The 21,787-nt window shown below is 35.5% G+C and overlaps 1 protein-coding gene across 2 annotated transcripts in view; it reads left to right on the top strand.

Annotated features, from left to right (window-relative positions):
- Positions 1–21,787, top strand: part of PDE1A (phosphodiesterase 1A) — a 278,408-nt gene that overhangs the window by 216,229 nt on the left and 40,392 nt on the right. For both annotated transcript variants that reach the window (XM_054562441.1, XM_054562440.1), the window contains exons 7-10: positions 6,335–6,435; positions 12,862–12,987; positions 17,689–17,790; positions 17,898–18,018. In XM_054562441.1, coding sequence (XP_054418416.1) covers positions 6,335–6,435; positions 12,862–12,987; positions 17,689–17,790; positions 17,898–18,018 — 450 coding nt within the window. The remainder of the gene's footprint in view (positions 1–6,334; positions 6,436–12,861; positions 12,988–17,688; positions 17,791–17,897; positions 18,019–21,787) is intronic.

The raw sequence follows: 21,787 nt of genomic DNA, 5'->3' as shown, positions 1-21,787 counted from the left end.
AATGTGCCCATTGGGTTAGAACAAATGTAGCCATAGCCAGACTTGGTCCTTGGTTGAGTTTATTCACCATTCATTCCAAGATTCTTATTTGACATTTAAAGGGAGGGAATAGAGCTTACCAATAATAAGAAACTGAAACATTAAAAAATATAACTTTCAAAAAGTGTGTTTTTCATTGTAGTAAACGTAACCTTCTTTATACCTGTTTCTCTTTCTAGTAAGTGTGCATGTGCACACACACAAATGCTCACACACAGAAATTCTTTTAAAGGCCTTTTGGTTGAAAGGGCTTTATTGTCACAGCTGTTTCTTGAACTATTTGCTTTCACTTGGTTTGACGTTCATGGCATTTAATGTGGTAAACAGAGCGCCCCCTGACAGCTGCAAATGTTGTTAGACTTGCAAAAGTTGCTTTAACATCTTCCTGGTTAGAGCTGCTTACTTTCTTCTTTCTAAGGCCTTAGTTTTGAATCTGGTCTTGAGGTGGTATACATATCACGTACTTGGCATTTCCTTCTACCAATATTCTGTGGTTTTGAAAAAGCTAACTGAAAAATGAAACATTTAAGAGTCACTCTTTAATGAAAACTGAACTAAGTTTCCTCAGAACAAGATGGAATAGAAAAGTAATGCATACTTTGGTATTAAAGAAATCTGCCTAAATTTTGAAGTGCTGCCCTGGCTGGTGTGGTTCAGTGGATTGATCGTGGGCCTGCAAAAGAGGGTCGCCAGTTAGATTCCCAGGCAGGGCACATGCCTTGGCTGCGGGCCAGGTCCCCAGTAGGGAGCACGTGAGAGGCAAGTGCACATTGATGTGTCTCTCCCACTTTTTCTCCCTCTTTTCCTCTCTCTAAAAATAAATAAATAAAATCTTTTTTGAAAAGTTGAGGTGCGATGAGAAGACATCTATCATTTCAGCTAGGTGGGGGGAAGCCAGGATTTTTAAAGTATGTTTCTACTTAAGTGCATTTTTTTTTTGGTCACAAATGTAAAGAGTTAAATAAAAGTGTTCTATTTCAGCTTCAGAACCTCTGTTCCGAAGGTGACATTGAAGAGACGAAGGATGTTATATTAGTGGGTAAATAGAGAAATTCAAATACACAATGTGAATTTACCCTCAAACTTGTGAGGAAGATTTGTTCCAGGTTATAACAAGCCATGCCAACTTCTGTGGGAGACTAAGGCAATCTGACTCAGTCTCGCATGAGTCCTAGAATGTTGAAGTTATTAGCAAAGATTACACAGTCATTTTTTGAGAGGACAGTGACTTACTAATTGTAAATATAACTTTACTTCAGCAAGTTTGATTTGAAAGCTTGTTTATGATTTTACTATCCTTCAGCAAAACAGTATCAGAGGGCTCTTTGCTTATCTCTGACTTTGGCCATTATAAAAAAACAAAATAGTCTTGGTGGGAGACTCAGTGTTGCCCTAGATCTGGAAAATACATTTAAACTAAAGGAAGTAATAAGAAATGTTATGGTAGATGGTGAAAGAAAATGCAAAATAAATGTACAGATTTATTGACTATTTTGTCATAACTAGGTCATAGTGCCAGCTTACAGGTTTTTGGAAAGTTATTTTTAAAAAACTTGTGTTTAGCTGAAAAAAGTGATGGGATGTAAGTATTAATTCTCATACACATAAGTGTGTTTGTTTTTTACAATAAAAAGCATTATAAAATATCACTTTAGTGTTCTAGCTGATGCCCTGCCGTTTCAGAATGGTCTTATCAGTGTGACATTTATGGAGCCCTCCAGAGGCAGCCCAACACTGCCAGGTGGACTAATGCAGCCTGTCACTTGCAAAATGTTCAGAGGACTATTGCCTAAAAGGGACTGTGATGAAGCTATTGTCCTTCAGTTTGTTAATGTCATGCAGACATCCTGCGGTCTGGGAGTAGGCAAAGCAGAAGACTGATGCTATGACACCCTTTGTCTCCCACACTCTTTTGTCCCTGAATTAATTTGTAACCCTTTGCCACAGTGGCAATGGTATGGGTAGCTTAGTCCATTTGCTAAAGAGCAAATGCTTCACTGAGTGCTCCGGAACCGCCTCCAGATGCCTCCTTGAATAAGAAATCACCGGGGCCCTGGCAAGGGAACACTTGCCTTTGATGACCCCTGGCATTGTGTTCTCAGTAACACTAAGAGTAGAAGAAAAAGATATGACTTGAATTCTATTTTCCTTTGGAATTTGTAGTCGACTTGCTATAGTCAGAAATAGCCTCCCATACACTGAAATGACTCAATGTTTCTTCAATCTACAGAAAACTTGCCATTATGTCTCTATTCCACAAACTATGTGGCAATTCCGTTCTTATAAATGGCTTCGCAGACAATATTGCAAGAACACAAAGAGTGTGGGCTTTCAAAGCAATCATACATTGGTTTGAAACCCTGTCCCCCTACTTCCTAGCTTGTTCAGTTTCTACTTTGGTTCTCTTGTCACTAAAATGTGGTTAACACCGAACACCTTCTAGAATGACAATGAGAAGTCAATGGTATCATATATGTAAAGTACCTCACCTTGTTCCTGAAATATAATAGCTATTAGCACATATGCTAATATTAGTAAAATTATTCATTATATTATGTATATTAAATTATATGTATTATGTATTAATTTTATTGTATTAATATTTGCTTATAATATATTTACTTTCTATACTAAATAAGTTATAGCAAACTATCTCAGCCCACTCAAAAGCATAGAGAAAAAAAATAGTGTCCAGCCCTATAATTCAGGATAAAAGAGTTGTTAATTACTGTCTTTTGGATGCACTAGGAGTTTCAGGTCAATGTGATTTCCTGACCTGAAATTATCCCAGACCTAGATATACATACTTTATCTCTCTCATACAAACACACACACACACACACACACACACACACACACACACACACACAGACTGAATAATTCAGCTACAAAAATAGCATCATAACATCTTAAATCAAAGCTCTATCAACTTTTACTCATCAATATATCCGGTTAAATTTCTAGAAATTCTGCTTTTGAAACTTTAGAAGAATGTATTCAGCATATTGTTTCTTGAGTAATGAACGTTATTGTCATCCATAGAGAAATACTGTGATCTGTGGAAGGAGCAAGAACTTTGGAGTTGGAAAGATTTTGTTTTGAATCACTGCTCTGTCACTTGGGAACTGGGTGACCTTTAGCAAATTGATGTACTTCTTTAGGACTCAGCTTTATTATCTGCCAAATAGGGATAAATATACTTAGCTAGTAAATGGTGTATAGGATGGGTAAAAAAATTAAATGACACCCTCTAATTAAGATTTTCAGTTAATGTTAGTTCTTTTTCCATCCCATCTGTCATCATCACACATGCTATTAATGGCACCCATAGTTCACTATAACATAATTTGACGACTTCCCATTTTAGGGTAAGACCATCTGAGCATTTCTTTAGGCAAAATACAACATGTGGTATAGATGAAGCATGGTGTTGTATTGCTTATTACTCATCATTTTAACCCTTTATCATCAGAAATCAGAAGAACCTAGAATGTACTGATCACCATTGAGGTTGGGAAGAGTGATATGATTCAACCACATTTTCTCTGGCTTGTCCTCATGAATCATTTACAAAATCCATTAATTTAAACATCCATTTTCTAAGTTAGAATTCTCATTTGATACCAGCATAAAATGAATTGGCAACTAAGAAGCTAAAAATAAGCTCAAAATTCTACTCTCACTAATACAAAATAGAAGTATTTTTTAATTAAATGTTAAAGCTCAGTGTTTCTTTGTTCCCAAATTATTTTATAATGTAAACTTTATTATTAAGACTAATAATAATGTGACATATAATAATAGTGTGGCATATAGTGTGGCAATAAATAGGAGGATTCATGGAGGAAATACTATAAATGAGAGACAGAGATTAGTGAGACCAAAAGCAGGAACACATTTTGACAGTTAATAAGGTAATAAGTTTAAATACTTATAAGATAATCTGTAATTAACATACATTTCAGATGTTCTATTTTTAAAAGAATTTCAGCTTCATAGTCTATATTATTATAGTAAATAAAAGATTGGATATTGCTTTTTAAAAAGCTCACAGTTAAATCTGTAGATATTAAATATAACCAATAAGAAATACTTAAGAAAATTTGTGATTTTTTTCTAGGAACAATGTCTTTTAATAAAACAGTGGGTTTTGGGAGTAAAAAAAACTGGTTTAATTTCAAATGCTATTCATTTCACGGTGCTTAATTCCACAGTCTCACTAGGGACATTGGAGGCTCAGTCCCAGTTCAGCCTGTAATACAATGCTTTAATAAGGTCATTTTCTTCCTTTTAATGATTCATAATAAAATGCACCTATAAACACAGAACAGCTAGTTGTCTATATCAAACCCCTTTGGTTCTGAACACTTTTTTTCAGTCATCTACCTGTGAGGCATTTATTCTTGAACTGTAGTCACTGAAGATGTTAGCTCACTATTATTTTCCAGACTGATGACTTAAACAGTGTAGTTAAGGTAGTAAGTTTAGTAAAATGCCACTTATTCTGTATTTTACTATATAACAAGATATGATGGCACAGTGTATACATTAACTGTAAATTTTAAAAGTCACAGGGGAATGATCGCTAATTCTATTTTCATGGAAACTGTGGCTGAGAGGGAAAATAACTAATTTACCTTAGGATTAACAAAGATTTAAAACCAGGATTATCTGATTTTGCATCTTTACCCACTACTCCTTGCTACTTCCTCTTAATGCAATACTGGCATAATTCAATTCAACAGGGAAATATTAAGTTTCTACTATATGCCAATGCTATGGCAGATTATGCGAAAGGAGCCAAGATTAATAAGGGTATGCCTGTGGCAACTATGAGACTCAACAGTCATCACCTCCCTCATTTTTGGCCTCATGGACCTACAAGGATTCCCTCTTACCTTATGTACAAAAATCAAATTCATCGGTTCTAATCAAGGCAGTCTGTCAACTCTTTCCCATGCTCCGCATGGTTTTCAATCCCATGTCACTGACTCTCCAACACAGCTCTACTACCGGCAATTCAATTTTCACTCCGGTGTCATTCTACATTTGACCTTTCTATTTAAAATCTCTCTGCTCTGAACCTGCCATTTAGCTACCCATCTTGGTCCATCCCAATTCCAAAATCCACTTCCACAAAATAGATGTTTTAGCTGCCCTTCCATTGCACCTTTATTTTGTGAGCTTTTATCAAGTATGCATATAGTTTATTGTATTTTTCTGTTGCTTTGCACAAGTTCTTTAATTATTCCAAGAATATGGAATAAGACCACTAAGAGCAAGTTTCATGTCATTGTGGATCCTCCATTCCTATCCCCGAATTACAGTGGTGTCTGATAGGACTTTCTGTGAAGATGAAAATGCTTTGTATCTGCACTGCTTTATATGGTAACCACTTGTCACATGTGACTATTGAGCAGTTGAAATGTGGTGGCTACTATGGTTATAAAAGGGGGCTTATGTTCATTTAATTTTTTTTATTTTTTAATTAAGTATCACATTTGGTTATATTGGACAGTGCAAGAAAAGTGCTATGCAAAATATGAGTGATAAACTATTGAATTATCTGAATGGACTTATAACAGTAGTGGAATTTTGCTAAACCATCCAATTGATAACAAAAAGGTCAATACATATAAAATGGTCAATGCATATGAAAAAGTCGGTGTACATGAAGGTGGTCTGGATGTTATGTGAAAGCATTTGTTTTTTCATTGTTATTAAGTTTAACTGGACAGCCTTAGAATATATGTGTTACAAAGAACAAATTTGCTAAGTCCTTGGAAACTCTTTAAATCCTTATTTAAATATAAAAACTAAGTTCAGTTCCTCTAATGAACAAAGTGAATATTTTTAACTCTTAGATGGAAAACTTTCTCATAGTAAGGTCTTCTACAAACATTGAGCTAAAAGACATTTTATTTATGTATGAGTTGTATGTTAAAATTCACTTAATTGTGGTTAATTTCATGGAAACCCAAATTGGTAAGGCTATGAATTTAAAAATCCAATTAGGATTCACCTTTTAAATCATAGAAAGTAACTTATTGTTCAATTAGCAAAGAAAATTACAATGTCTGGAATTTGGACTTACAGGACTTGAAACAATCATTGATGTTATGAAGCAGTCATTATTATACACAATTAATGGAGGTGAAATAGAAAAACGTTATTTAAAATCAGTAAAACAATTCTTTACAATTAATTATACTGGGTGCACTGAAAATCTTTTCTGTAGAAAGACAACATGGTCTCTGCTTTCTAAAGATGTTGGGATCTTTCTTTAATTCACTAGCACTGGCTCACTGAACTGGAAATTTTAGCAATGGTCTTTGCCGCTGCCATTCATGACTATGAGCACACAGGAACCACAAACAACTTTCATATTCAGACAAGGTAAGCTAAATAAAAGATTAAGTTTTCTAAGTTAAAACTTGAAATTTATTTTCAGCATATTACTTATTTTAAAAGGATTTAAAAATAATAATGAAAATGTCTAATAATGACAGATTTAATCAATTTTAGCCAAATTCCTTAAGCTGTAAACACTGCCATCAATCAGCTATTATTTATCAAGAATTTTGTATATATTTTGTGGCATATTTAGCAATTTAAAGAACATGAAGATGTGTAATATAGTTTATCTATGGCCAGGATTTACATCTTGAACTGTCACAAAAGACAGGCATTTGTTTATTGAGATAAATCTTGCAATTTATTGTCTATGGCACTAGTTTGTTATCATTATGTATTTGAAAATACATAATAACATTGCATTTCTGAAAAAAATCTAAGAAATCAAAATCATACTTCCAGGTGAGTGTGAAATGTTAAATTTAAAATAATTTGAAAATGCAATTTTTAAAGTAATGGTGATAGTGGCAGTCATTGGATTCAAAATACTAGAGCGGAAGTGTATTAGTCTGTTAGGACTGCTTTCTCCGTATACCACAAATTGGATGGTTTAGGTAACAAAACTGTTCTCACATTTCTGGAGACTGGCTACCTGAGATCATAGAGTCAGTGCGTTTTGTTTCTTCTGAGGCCTCTCTCCCGGGTTTGTAAATGGCCACCCCTTGCTCAGCCCTCACATGGCCATTTCTGTGGGAACTTCCCCGGTGCCTCTTCCTTTCAGAGGAACACTACTGATATTGGATTAGGGTCCTACCCTTAAAACCTCATTTAACTTCAATTTTCTCTTTTAAGGCCTTATTTCCACATACAATCATATTCTAAGTACTGGGTGTTAGGATTTCCGCATGTTAATTTTCAGGGAATGCAAGTCAGTCCATAACAGGCAAGTGCTCTAAATTGTTTTGGTTGCACAGAGATCTGGCCTCCTGGGAGGCAGAATTTGGTTGAGGGCTCATCACAATCCAACCCACTTCATGTGCATAGGGTCCTGAAATTTCTCTTTCACTAGTCAGAGATGCCTAAGAGGGAGATGTAAATTGAAAGAGTGATGTCTTTGTGGAACCACTGTAAAACTCTCTATTTTTGTAGAGGGGGAATACGAAGCCTAGTTATTTTTTTATTTGTCCATTTTTTAACCAATAGAATTTATTTTATAGAGCAGATTTAGGTTGATAGGAAAACTGAACAGGAAGCACAGAGTTCCCGTAGACTCCTGCCCCACACCCTACACACTCTCCTATCGTTAACATCTTGCACTGGTGGCGTGGTGCCTTTATTACAATCAATAAACCATTGTTGATGCATTGTTAGTAACTAAAGTCCACGGTTTACATTCGGGTTTACTTTTTATGTTACATATTGTAAAGGTTTTACGATGTATAATGCCATGTATCCATCATTGCAGTAACAGACATTCATTTCACTGCCCAGAAAGTCTCCTTGCTTCACCTTTTAATTTTGCCCTCTTTGCCTCCTCTTTTACCAGTGGCAACTACTGGTCTTGTCAATGTCCCTCTAGTTTTGCCTTTTCCAAAATGTCATATAGTTGAAACCATGCACTGTCAAGCTTTTTCAGACTGGCTTCTTTCACTTAGCAATATGCAATTAAGGCTCCTATATGTGTGTTTATGGTTTGACAGCTCATTTCTTTTCATTACTGAATAATATTTCATTGTCTGCACGTACCAGAATTTATTTACTTATTTACTTATTGAAAGCTATCTTGATCGCTTCCAAATCTTTGCACTTAGGAATAAAACTGCTATAAACATCCATGTGCAGGTTTTATGTGGTCTGTTCATTTATTTTTTAATAGAAATTTCTAAAACCAGGTTTTCTAGTTATAGGAAGTTGCTGTTTTGATGTATGAAGAACATACAAACTTTTTATACAATATTCAACATTTTAGAACTTGAAGGACCCCTAAAGGGGCTGATATTCACATTATGGATAGCCTAGTCTAAACCTCACAGTCTTAGAAGAAAATGAAAATATCTAAATAGGCAAAATGACCTATTTATATGCACAGTCAACTGTTGGCAGTAGCACAGCTGAGAAGCTCAGAGGGATGCTCACTCTTAAACCAGTTTACTTACACGACTCTTCTCCCAAGGCCACAGACAGGCATGTGGTTGTCACGATCTGTTATAGGCTGACATGGATGGGCTTAGAAATTCATGGCCCCTTGATGGAGACAGAAGAAGAGATGAAATTTAAACAATTAAATATTGAGGAAGGTATTCTGTTTGTTTTCAGAGTCTCCCAGATCAAAAGAGCATGAAGGGAAGGGGGAGACCCTGAAGCTGGTGCAGCAAGGAATGTTTACAGAGCATAAAGAGTTGTTTTGTTTTATTTGTGGTAAACATCAAAGGAAAGGTAGCCCATGCAGATAATATTTTTGCTTATCAAAGACTCTTCTACATCCACCAAAATCATAATGAGTGGGATTTTAATTAAAGACAGCTCATTACTGAGCTGGGCCCTGTATAGAACAATAATTTTGGGAGTTAGAGAAGGGAGCAAGTGATTGACTTGGTGCCAATGAACACTTCTTGCTCTTTCTACTGTGAAGAGTGAAGGCAATGACTGGCCTTCTCCAGCAGAGGCATTAGAGGCTTCTAGCTGTCCTCTTTTACCACTGACTTACAACTGAATGGAGAGTCCTAATTCACTTACACCTTGAACCACAAAGAAGGAGACAGAGATGGGAAAAAGAAGGAAGAGGAAGACAAGGAAGAAGAATCCATTTTTGCTTATTTTTTATAGTTAAGAAACTGTATAAAAGGGGAGAGTTTCTAGTATTTTATTTTTTTCTTATAAATTATCTACTGGATCAATTATTTAATGGGTTAATTTTACAAGAACTTGAAAATTCTATGAACAAAAATATTATAGTGACCACAAATGCAATAAAATAACATGTTTTTTTAAACTCTGCCACCCTCACATTTTGTCTAAAGAGAAGCAGGTGTGTATGTCACTGATATCAGTGATTCTACTGTATTTATATTATTCACTGTTATTTGGATTTAGAGTGCTTTCTGAATATGAAAACCTATTTACTGGATAATGAAAAATGATTGAAAAATAATGTAAAACACAGTGCTAGGCTAGTTTTAAGTTTAACAGAGACATTGTAAATCATGAAATCCTTACAAATGTAAATAAATAAAAATAATTTCTTTCTTTGGAAAAGAAAATGCTGAGCTTCATGTTACCATGGATACTGGATGTTGCTTAGAGTCTTGTTCTTTTTTTTAACAAAGACCATCTCAAACATTAAAACTATGCTGTATTTGCAACATCCTGTTCAATTTATGAGACAAAATTATACATACTTTGCTACAATTAAAACTAGTTCAAAAACACATTATTTTCTTGTTGGTGAACGGTAAAAACAGTGATATTTGGAGCCACATGTTTTAATAACCCTGGCAAAACTGCCATGACTACATTTGAGGCCATATAAATGATATTTGATTGGCAAATTACAGTTTTTCCCATGATCTCAGCAAACTTCTGGAGATATTTGGGCAATATCTATTTCATCCTCTCTTAAATAAGGATTACATGTAAGCTTTGCTAGTTCAGTTTTCTTTGTACTGAGCTTTGATTATTGGCTAAGCAATTTTTAGACCATAACTGAAATTATTAAAAGAAAATGTATTTTGGTGGTATGTACAATTGGCTAACTACATGTTAGTCTACTTTTATGAAGTTCTAAAAACAAAAGAGGAGGTAATTATTCTACTGACTTATAGGTTATTTCCCATATGTTGGAGTAATTATAAAGCATGGTTTATCTCAAATAGGAACAGGTTCCTTTCATTCTTTGTTTTATTTGTTCTTGCCTACTCTTTGGTAAACATTCAGTGGCAGGGTCAGTAATAGGTAACAAGAGAGACTCTACTCACTGGAAAGCCTAAAATACTAAGTCTTAATGAAACAATTTTAGCGCTGAGGGAGGATGGATCTACCAGGAGGAAGGAAAAGCTAGAGGAGCCTGATGTTGGGGAAAATGGTAACAAAGTTGCTATAGGTTTCACCTTGACTTTCCTTTTGTTATTTTTGCTGCCTTCCTCCAACTTACCAACTTGTATGAATAAGTACAGCATTTTAGTACATTGAGCACAGTGGCTCTGCTTCCATTCCACATTTTCAGAATGATTTGGCAACCTAAGTGGGTAAGAACAAAGAAGCACGGGCTCCATTATACAGAGATGAGAATGCTTAGAATATGAAGCCTGTCCGGAATGTACCCAGCCATGTACTATGAAAAATAGAGACATTAACTGAAGAAGATACAATATAAAAGAAACATTGTACATAGGGCAGTGACACCTTAGTCCCCTTCAAAGTATGCACCTTGGGACTTCCTCATAGGTAAGTCCTCTAGATAGGTAGATGTTCATAGACAAGAAGACTCAATATTGTCAACATGTCTGTTCCCAAGTTGACTTACAACTTTAGTGCGATCTCAGACTCCTAGTGAGTTAGTTTGTGGGTATCATAAGCAGATTTAAATTTTATATGGAGTGGCAAAAGACCCAGAATGGCCAACACAGCATTGAAGGAAAAGAACAAAGTTGAAAAATTAACACTATCCAACTTTAAGACTTACAATGAAGCTATAGTAATAAATACAGTGTGGTATTAGCCAAGATAGACAAACAGGTCAACAGAACAGAATAGAGAACCCAGAAATAACAGAAATACACAACTGCTTTTCAACATCATACTGGGAGGCCTAATGATCTTTGACAAAGGAGCAAAGGCAACACAGTGGAGCAAAGAGAGTCTCTTCAACTAATTGTGTTGGAGCAACTGGACATCCACATGCAAAAATAAATAAATAAATAAAATGAATCTAAACACAGACCTTACACCTCTTCACAAAAATAAACTCATAATAGATCATCAACTTAAATATAAAACAAAAAACTAAAAAACTCCTGGAAGATAATAGAGGAAAACCTACATGATCTTAGGTGTGGCAAAGACTTTTTAAATTAAAAAGGCAGAGTTCATGAAAAAAATAATAAACCGAACTTCCTTAAAATTAAGAACTTATGCTCTGTGAAAGATAGTATCAAAACATTAGAAGACAAGCCACAGACTGGAAGAAAATGCTTACAAAAGATATTTCCAAGTGGTTTCCGTAGTATAGTGGTTATCACATTTGCCTCACAAAAGATATTTTTGATAATGGACTGCTATTCAAAATATACAAAGAATTTTTAAAACACACAGTTGAATAAGAAGACATTCTGATAAAAATAAATGGACCATAATGGATATCTCACCAAAGAATATGTACAGATGACAGATAAGTATATGAAAAGAAGCTCCACGGCATTTTTGTCCTCAGTGGTATGCAAGTTAAAATAACAATGAGACACTGTAATGCACCTATTAGAACCACCAAAATCCAGAATACTGATGAATACCAATGCGCGAAAGGAAATAGAGCAACAGAAACTCTTATACATTGCCAGTGGGAATGCAAAATGCTACAGCCACTTTGGAAGACAGTCTGATGGTTTCTTATAAAACTAAACATACTCTTACCATATGATCCAACAATCATGCTACTTTGCATTTACCCAAAGGGTTTGAATACTTAGGTCCACAAAAATCATGCACACAGATAGTTATAGCAGCTTTATTCATAATTGCCAAAACTTGAAAGCAACCAGGACATCATTCAGTAGGTGAATGGATAAATAAACTCCAATATATCTAGTCAATGAAACACTGTTCAGTACCAAAAAAAATTGAGCTATCAAGCCATGGAAATACGTAGAGAAAACTTAAATGCATATTACTAAGTGAAAGAAACAACATGAAAAGGCTACATATGATATGATTCCACTATCATATGGTATTATGGAAAGGCAAAACTATGGAGACAGTAAAAAGACCAGTGGTTGCTAAAGGTTAAGGAGGTGGGAAAGATGTATTGGCAAATTATGGATAATTTCTAAGGTAGTGAAAATACTCTATATGATACTATAATGATGGATACATGTCATAATACATTTGTACATACCCATAGAATGTACAACACCAAGAGTGAACCCTAATGCAAACTATGGACTCTGGGTGACAAAGATGTGTCATTGCAGATTCATCGATTATAACAAATGTTCCACTCTAGTGGGGAATGTTGAAAACAGGTGTGGCTATGCATATTTGGGACCAGGGAGTATATCGCAGATCTCTGTACCTTCTGCTCCATTTTGCTGTGGACATAAAAATGCTCTAAAAATAAAGTGTATTTTTTTAAGTCATATGGTAAAATAAAAGAGGAAATATTACTGATGAGATGTACTGTGACTTGAGTATTTTATTAAACACTCATGAAGTCTAAAGAAATCCTCTACTAGGCATTTTCTTTTTAATTCTTAGGTCAGATGTTGCCATTTTGTATAATGATCGATCTGTCCTTGAAAATCACCATGTGAGTGCAGCTTATCGACTTATGCAAGAAGAAGAAATGAATGTCTTGATAAATTTATCCAAAGATGACTGGAGGTGAGTTTGAGAGGAAACAGAGAGGAAATTGAATTTCAGGGAAAAGTTAAATTATGTGACAAGGTGAAGAAAACAGATGAAAGTTAATCCCTTAATCATACTGTTGTGAGTGGAAATCAGGTTTTTTCACGGGATCACAAGGAAAGCATTCCAGGGACCCATACGGGAGGCATGGTCTTGAGGTACTGTTCATTCAGGTGGAAATAGAAGCTGCTCCCTGAGTTTCCAATGTCCCATCAATGTCTATTTCATCATGGAAAAAATTTAATCTTGTCTTCAGCAAGGCCAAAACAAAGGCCAGTGTCCAGAGTTTCTGTTTTATACTAAACCTTAGTCCTTTGGAGCCTGTGCAGTCTACTGCTGGCCTACACAGCTGATAGACCCACATAGTTGTGTGTGTGTTCCTGAGAGAGAGAGACAATGCATGGACAAACAGGTGAGTGCAGGACACCAATTGAGAGAGAGCACTTCTTTGTTCTCCTGGGGTTGTAACTCGGAGCTTTTTCAAAATAACCAATCAACTTTCCAAGTTTTCACTGGCGTATAATGGGTATGCCCCCTCAATTAACATGTTTCTATGGTCAAGCACCTTCCCCAGCACCCCCTAACAATGCGGTACCAGAGAGGGGAAGGGAGGAGTGTTAATTCCCTTGGTGGAGAAACACTATAATCCCCTGGAGTGTGAAGCTGTAGCTTCCTGGCTAAGCAAACAGCCTTGTGCTCCCTAGTTTATTAAACACAATGTCTAAGTCCCTTTACTCTCTTTATTAACATCTAGATAACTATCTACAGTAGAAAAAAAATACTACAAACTTATTTCCTCTTGACTGGATGACTCTGAGGAGATACGTACTTAGAAGACTTTGTTCAGGAGCCAAGCTCTGTTAGATGGATTACTTCCACACCAATTCAACATCTACATGCATCATAGTCTATCCAGAAGATGAAAATATCTCTGCTCAATTCTACCCATATGTGGTCCTACATAAATTCAAACTATTAATATCATAATTCTTTCATATGTTACTTTTCTCTATGTGGAGGTTAGCTTTTTTAAAAATCAAAGAATTCACTACTTGGGGAAAAATATTACAAACAAAATATACTAAAATGGCCCATGTACAGAAGTAAATTTTTCATGTTTCTCCAAAGCATGGTTGCTTGCAAAGCATAATTACTGGGTTATCATTATTCCCTTTATTTGACCATAGAGTTGCCAGTTTTAGCAAATAAAGATAAAGGACATCCAGTTAAATATAATTTCAGATAAACATAGGAATTTTTTAGTGGTGGTAGATCCGTAATATTCTATGGGAACTACTTATATGACAGAAAGAAAGAAAGGAAGGAAGGAAGGAAGGAAGGAAGGAAGGAAGGAAAGAAGGAAAGAAGAAAGGAAGGAAGGAAGGAAGAAAGGAAGGAAGGAAGGAAGGGAGGAAGGAAGGAAGGAAGGAAGGGGAAGCCTTTCTTGTTAAGTTAGTTTATGGGTTGAAAAGCTTCACATTCAAATGCAAAATATCCAAGGTTTGTTTGTTTGTTTGTTTGTTTTAATGTTTAAATCAAGGTACAAAGAAGTGTCCCCCCCCAATAAAATGACCTGTGATAAAGAAATGCTTTTAAATAAATAAATAAATAAATTGATTGATTGATTGATTAATGAAAGATTACTTTATTGTTTAAAACAGCCTTAATTTCCCATGGCTGCTTTTTCCAAATGCTGATGTTCCTGGGTATTCAAGGCTACTTTGCAACTTATAAACAACTATAAGATGGGGGGGTGGAGTAGGGGAGGTAGAAAGGAAGGAGGCATTTTGTTTGGGGAACCCAGTTCAGGCTATTTCATTCCGCGGGAAGCAATAGCCCATGAGGGTTTCCAGCCTAGGAAGGCTAGGATCTAACTGTAAAAAGATTTTAGAAAGTGACTGTTGCTGGGCTACCTGGAGAACAGAAGTGCAAAGGTAGAATCAGGGAGACAAGTTTGGAGGTATTTCCTAAGGTTGGAAAGATTGACTTGACTATTTACATAGAGAGCATTTACTTCTTCAACAGTGATTTTCAATTCACAGAGGTAACATTTATATTATTATTATTTTTATTATTCCTTTAAAGTTTGAATTAAACTTTTCCCTTCTCCAAGTTGATTCTGTTTCTCTTACACAATGTTCTTTAACATCTTTAATATTTTACTCTAATAATTTATTCCTGTATTTTTTGTAAATGTCCATACAGTAACTTCTCAGTCATTCTAATTGTATATTTTTATAGAATTGTTTTTTTAACAATTACTATTCATGTCATATTGATTATAGAATTTAACCAATCCAACATTGCTTCCAAAAAGCTATAATTTTGCTGGTATAAACTTAACATTTTACCAAAAACTAAAATATGGATAGGTTTTTAATGACCTGTATGTTTTCTGTTTGCATATCTGTTTATTTCTTAAAGTAACTTCAGTAACCACAAATGCAACAATATTAACATTTTAGCAACAATAATTCATAAAGTAACATTCCCCTTGTGCACTATTTTTTCTTATTTATTGACATGTTTTAGTTGATTATTGATAATATCTAGCATTTACTGATAAGTTATCTACAAAGCACAATGTATTTATTAATTTGTAGACTTTTTAAAACTTTAGTCTCATTTTTCCTTAATGTAAATATGTTGGGTCAGTAGCTACTGTACTATGGGTATCTTCAGAATTTCAGAGGAAGAAATGTAATTTAGAATAATTTTATTATCTTTAATAATGTCCCTTCAGTTAGTATTTAGCCAAAGGTATTCTAAACTAGCATGGCTCCCATCTAAAAATACAGTCGAATTGAGCACCCATGTTTTTCAACAAGAACTTCCTATATGTGATTGTTTTTAAAAACAAGTAGTTTGATCATGCTGTCTTCAGGTAGTTTATTCTGCAGGTCACACCACACAATTAAAATAAAATATAGTTTTCCATATGAGTGACTACAAGGTGGGACAAAAATATGTTTATGAGTACAGTTGTATGTATGTAAAATATTACAATACTTAATAAATAATAATACAAGAATAAATTCTGTGTTTCACATACAACTGTAAACCTACTTTTGCCATGCCCTGTATTTTAACTGTCTGTACTAATCAAGCCATGAATTGTGGAAGATGCAAGCTAGCTGGGACAACTTACTTTGGCCTTAGTTTGAGAATGATGTATTTATGTATAGGTTTGTGATCATGGTCACCATATTTACAGTGTCTTGGTTAAAATTTTTCAAGAGTACTGAAAGCTCTGTTTATGACATGTAGGGTCTGGGTCTCGAAAGCTTAAGCAAAAAACTCCAGTTGCTTTAGCGTCTGTGTTTCTGGGGTTCTAAGGTGGAAGTTTGGCACAGTGGAGTGAGAGCTCCAAGCATCAGCTTTGGACGTGGGACTCTTGGTGTGAACCTTCTCTCTGCTCTGTACCACCCGTGTGACTGGGCAAAAGACTCAATCTTCTTTGGTAGAAAAGAATACAACCTCCACACAGCATTGTTATGAAGATTGAATGTCTTTACATAGTACTTTACACAAAGCACCGAAAACACTGCTGCACTGAGTACATACTGTATAAACGTTATGGGAGGAGGACTGGGACTGGGACTGTGGCAGACAGAGGCCCAAGCAGGTCTCCTCGAGTCCGGTCTGCAAATGGGGTTCTTCCGAGGTGTTGCAAGAAAGGAATTTCAGGGACACGGTGTAGGAAGATTTTAAAAGATAGTGGCAAGTTTTATTAGAGTGAAAAGCGATAATAGGCTGTTGGAGAAGCAGAGAGTGGGCGGCTATAATCGCGACTGTGTCCAGGTCCCTGCTAAGTCTCCATTTATTTTCTTGGGTTCAAAAAAGTGGAGGCTTTCTTTCAAACCATTCAGCCTCTTTCCTAGCTTTTCCTGGCCTGTGCCGGGGCCTTCCCCTATCCAGGCCCTTTCCTAGGTCTTCTGGGGTGTTGTGCCCTTATCCTACGGGATCTTTTCCCGGATTTTCCTAGGCTAGACTCCTCCCCAGTATGGTCACATTTGGCTTCTCCTGCACATGCCTCATAGTTCTGTTCTGTCATTCAGTTCCCACTGCTCATGTGCTTAGTCAAAGGAACTTCTTTCCCATTTTCTCGCTCCCACTGTGAATCCAGTGGAATGGTGCCGGCCGCTCCCTCGGGTGACGGAAAAGCCTCTCTCCTGGCTACTCTGATGCCCAGAGTGACTGTGAAACTATCCGTTCCTAGTTGATCTGTCCGAATCAGGTGTCTAGCTCCCTTCTCTTTCATTAATAACTATCTGCCTACTGTAACATTAAATAGTGGTGATTTTATTAACAGCACCTTCTGCATGTGTCATAGTTTCTCTTTAAAATTGGTTAGGATCCTTTTAGACAGAAAAACAATACTTAGGGTTTATGAGTGGGGATGGTTGCAGGTGTGGGAGGAGAAAGCATCAGCTCCTTAAGGGGAGATGTTCAACAGCATCGTTCATAGGTCCCTCTCCAAGCAACTTCCTAAATCCTTACATGTCAAAAGATAAAATAATGTAAACTTTTTAAAGTGCTATTTCATTTAAAAAGTAGCCTCTTCTGTGTTCATATCTATTAAGAAAAATGAAATGTAACCCGTGATGTTTAAGGAAATGTTCCTCTTGAGATCATTAAAAGGCTAAATGAACCCTTTTCCTCTTGATGCCTCCACAGGGATCTTCGGAACTTAGTGATTGAAATGGTTTTGTCTACAGACATGTCTGGTCACTTCCAGCAAATTAAAAATATAAGAAACAGTTTGCAACAGCCAGAAGGGTAGGTGATTGTCTTTTGTGACGTTAGAGTTCCATGAGTTTGAACTAAGAATGAACTGTAACTGGTTACTTTGTTCTGCTAATTTGAGTATGTCCCTGGTTTTACAGGATTGACAGGGCCAAAACCATGTCCCTGATTCTTCATGCAGCCGACATCAGCCACCCAGCCAAATGCTGGCAGCTGCACCACCGGTGGACCATGGCCTTGATGGAGGAGTTTTTCCGACAGGTGCATCTTTCATACTCTGTGCAATGTTTTTGGAAACAGTGACCGTGCATATTGATGTACACATTTCTGTACAGAATGGTCTTAATATATTCTTGGACTTTAGGCAAAATTCATTAATATTTCAGGTAAATGTATTTAAAAACTCTACATGGTACCATATACATGTTAAAAAGAGTCAAGCCTTCAATCTCAGACATCACTTGAAAGAAAGGAAGGAAGGAAGAGAAAGAGAGTGAGAGAGAGAATTAGAGTTGTTTTCTGCTATTAAGAGGTAAAGGCTAGAGCAGACACACATAAAGTACTACATATTAAAAAATGGTAAAGTGGACAAAAGCAAAATTTAAAACTTCTGCTCTTATAAATATACTATTAAGAAATAGCAAGCCATGGAGCTAGAGAAAATTATCTTGTACTACAAATAGCTGTCCAAGAGCTTATTCCCTGAATGTATAAAGAACACCTACAAATCAATAATAAAAAGAAAATCAGCCCTATTTGATCAGACACCTCATAAAATACATAAATGGGTAATACGTATATAAAAGTATGATCATTATCATTACTTTTCAAAGGATTGATAACCGCAATGAGATACAGTACATCCTCACCAGAATGGCTAGAATGAAAAGATGGACAATACTAAGTATTACTTAAGTGGAACAACTGCAAGTGTCAGGCATTGCTGGTAGGAGTATAAATCATGACAACCCATTTGGGAAACTACTGGTTAGTATCTACTAAGGTTAAACTTAATATCCCCTATGACCAAACATGTTCATCCGTAGGTGTATAACCCAGAAAAATTAGTGCTATGCCCACTGAATGTCTTATTTGGAGTAGTCATACAGTAGTAGTTATGTAGCCCAATACTATAAACTGTCCAAATGCACATCAAAGATAGAAATGGGTAAATAAATCATGGTATAGTCATATTATGGAATATCATACAACAATAAAAAATGGACTAACTATAAACAACAATAAATGTCAAAAAATGCATACTGTATGGATTCCATTTGTATGAAGTTAAAAAACTCGCAAAATTGATCTATGCTGATTGAAGTCTGAACAACAGGTGCCTGTATGGAGTGGGATTCACTGGAAGACGTTAAGGAAACATTCTTTTGGGGCGGGTAAGGGAATGAAAATGTTTTATATCTTCACTGACTGTTATTTACACAAGTGTGTTCATAATTAACACAGGTAAGATTTGAACATAAATTTTTCCTTGGTTTAGAAAATAATGCATTAGAATAAAGGTGCTTCATTAATGCCTTAAGAACTCTAAAAAGAAAAATCACTGTGTTAAAAAAATAGCTCTTCTGAATCCCAGAGACTCTTGAAAATTACTGCTAGATCTCCAAATAATACCATGACTTGTATTATTTCTGTTTTTTATTGATCTCAAACTAGACAAAGAATAATGGACAGAATTGTGAGAGTAATGAATTCCATGGAATTGAGTGCAGATGTTTTTGAAGTTCATCTTATTCTTGAATTTTCTGGAAGGATGACTGAGATACCAATAATGAAGCTTCCAACATGCAGTGATTTTTGATATCTGAATTTCAGGGTAGAAGGGTGTTGTTCCGTAAGGCTGCTTAGCTCCTTTGTCACTCCCAGGGCTTAGTAAACGGTGACTCAGATATCTGAATATTAATGTTTAAGATATACCCAACACAAAAGGTCAAGTCTTAGAAGAGGTATAACATTATGCTTGGTTTTGTGATCTGCATTTTTCAGATTGTGTTACTTAGAGGAAGGAGGTATCAGATTTTTGTTTTGTTTTGTTTTGATAAGACTCTCGCTGGACAATGATAGGTATTTGTGTAGCCCTAAAATGTTAAGAAATGACAGTCTTTGCTTTGATATCGTTAATGTAGAAGGCAATATATCTATATCTTTAAGGAGAGTAAAGTGTGTATGTTACTATGGGTTATTAGAAAATCAAACTAGCTCTGCTAACATTGCCTCTTTTCTTCAACTACTAAAATCCTCTCAGACCCTAATAAGTTGATTTAGGATTTTAGTTTTTAGTACTAGAATCTCATAGCTCTCTGTCTTTGGATTTTTAAAAGTAAATGACATTCAAATCCCCTTCAGAAATATACGTACAGCAAAACACGAGAATGTGGAGTTAAAGGTCAAAGTGAGTGAGTTTATCCTGCCAACAAACATGTTTTACAAGCAAAACAAGTTTATGAGACTTCTGCTAGAATATGACCTTGACTCGCACAGGTAAAATGCTTTCATGCATTCAGTTAACTAGTGAGTCTTCCAGTCCCCTTACATATTTTTAGACATTCCACATATTGTAGCCCTTTGGAAGTGGATACAGCGATGAACCTGAAACTCCTTGGTGTATGCTTTGCTCTGAGTGTATTTGACATAAGCTATTTAACTGAATCTGTGGATCTATGCAGAGGTGCTAGACATTGGCAGTGCTGCAGGTTCTTCTATATTTTTTTCTTATTCTTGCTCATCCTTATGTCACCACCTGTGAAACTCACTTTGTGGAATCCACTGTGTTGAGAGATCCCTTCTCATACGTAGCCAAGTGACTCGGGGTTTTTTTTTTATCTCAGTCAAAATAACACTTTTGCAAATCCATTTGAATATATATTCCTTCATTCCTTTGGAATGTACTAAAGATTGAAATACTGTGGCATGTGATCCACTATGTATACTACAGAATTTGAGGCAAATCAGACCAGATCTGCCCAGGACTCATCACTGCCCTCAGCTGCTGTATAAATGTAAACATTTTGTGTTTCTTGTTAAAGAAAATATTTTATGTATATTGAGCAAGCATAAGAAGGCTGATAATGCCAAAGTAAGAGATAATTTGACTCAGCTTCAGAAAACGCACATGTACAAGCCCTAGGTTTCCATTTTTCCAGCAGAGGGAATGTGATTCTTCACCTTCTTACCTATAAGATGGTACTAATTCCACTTTGCCTCAACCCAGAATAGCTTTGAGGAACAAAATGATAGAATAATTGTGAGAGATCTTAGAGACATAATACAAATATAAGGAATTGGTATTATTTGTATTTCTCCCAATCTGTTTTAAGCTTTATATTTTTCCGAGGCAAAGTATTAGTGAGACATTGATATTTTGTTATTTGATACTTACTTCAAGCCAAACTTTGGAGGATCTGCCCATAATTTAAAAACACATTCCCAACACCATGATTTAAAAATTAGCCAATAAAGAGAAGGGTTTTTTTTTTCTTTTCCTCTGTGGAATATACCACTAGACTTGAAATTTATTCAGTAGGTTTTAAACAAAATTAGAGACTGGATATTAATTCAAAAATAAAAAAAAACTAGTGAGAGAAAGGACTCATTTTTAGAATCATTTTAGAGCAACAAGAAAATTTATGTGTGCATGTGTGTGTGCACATATAAAATCACACATATGTATACATATAAGTTAATGTTTAAGAAATATCCAGAGGAATTTTGGGATGTGTTGACTTCTAAATCAGTTTATGAGTTTATCTACCAGGTTTATTTTATCTAACAAAAGGGCTTTTAAAATAACGTAAAAATTAACAATTTTTTAACACCATGAATTTTTGAAAGACAAGCCACTGTGGACCAAGCTATTTGTATCATCCTTTAAAATCCCATCAGTGTTACCCTAATCCTTGGTATAACTATTTTAGGTGGACTTTCTAAAGTCATGACAAATTGTAGCAAGAAGAGACCAGAATTGTATCCAGAATTTGCAATCTTGAGAAACTCTTATTTTTGACTCTTGAGT

Source organism: Pteronotus mesoamericanus, unplaced genomic scaffold, assembly GCF_021234165.1.
Source record: "Pteronotus mesoamericanus isolate MK-2021 breed Mesoamerican mustached bat unplaced genomic scaffold, CSHL_Meso_final scaffold_651, whole genome shotgun sequence".
NCBI lineage: Eukaryota > Metazoa > Chordata > Mammalia > Chiroptera > Mormoopidae > Pteronotus > Pteronotus mesoamericanus.
This window is presented reverse-complemented; position numbering and strand designations above follow the sequence as displayed.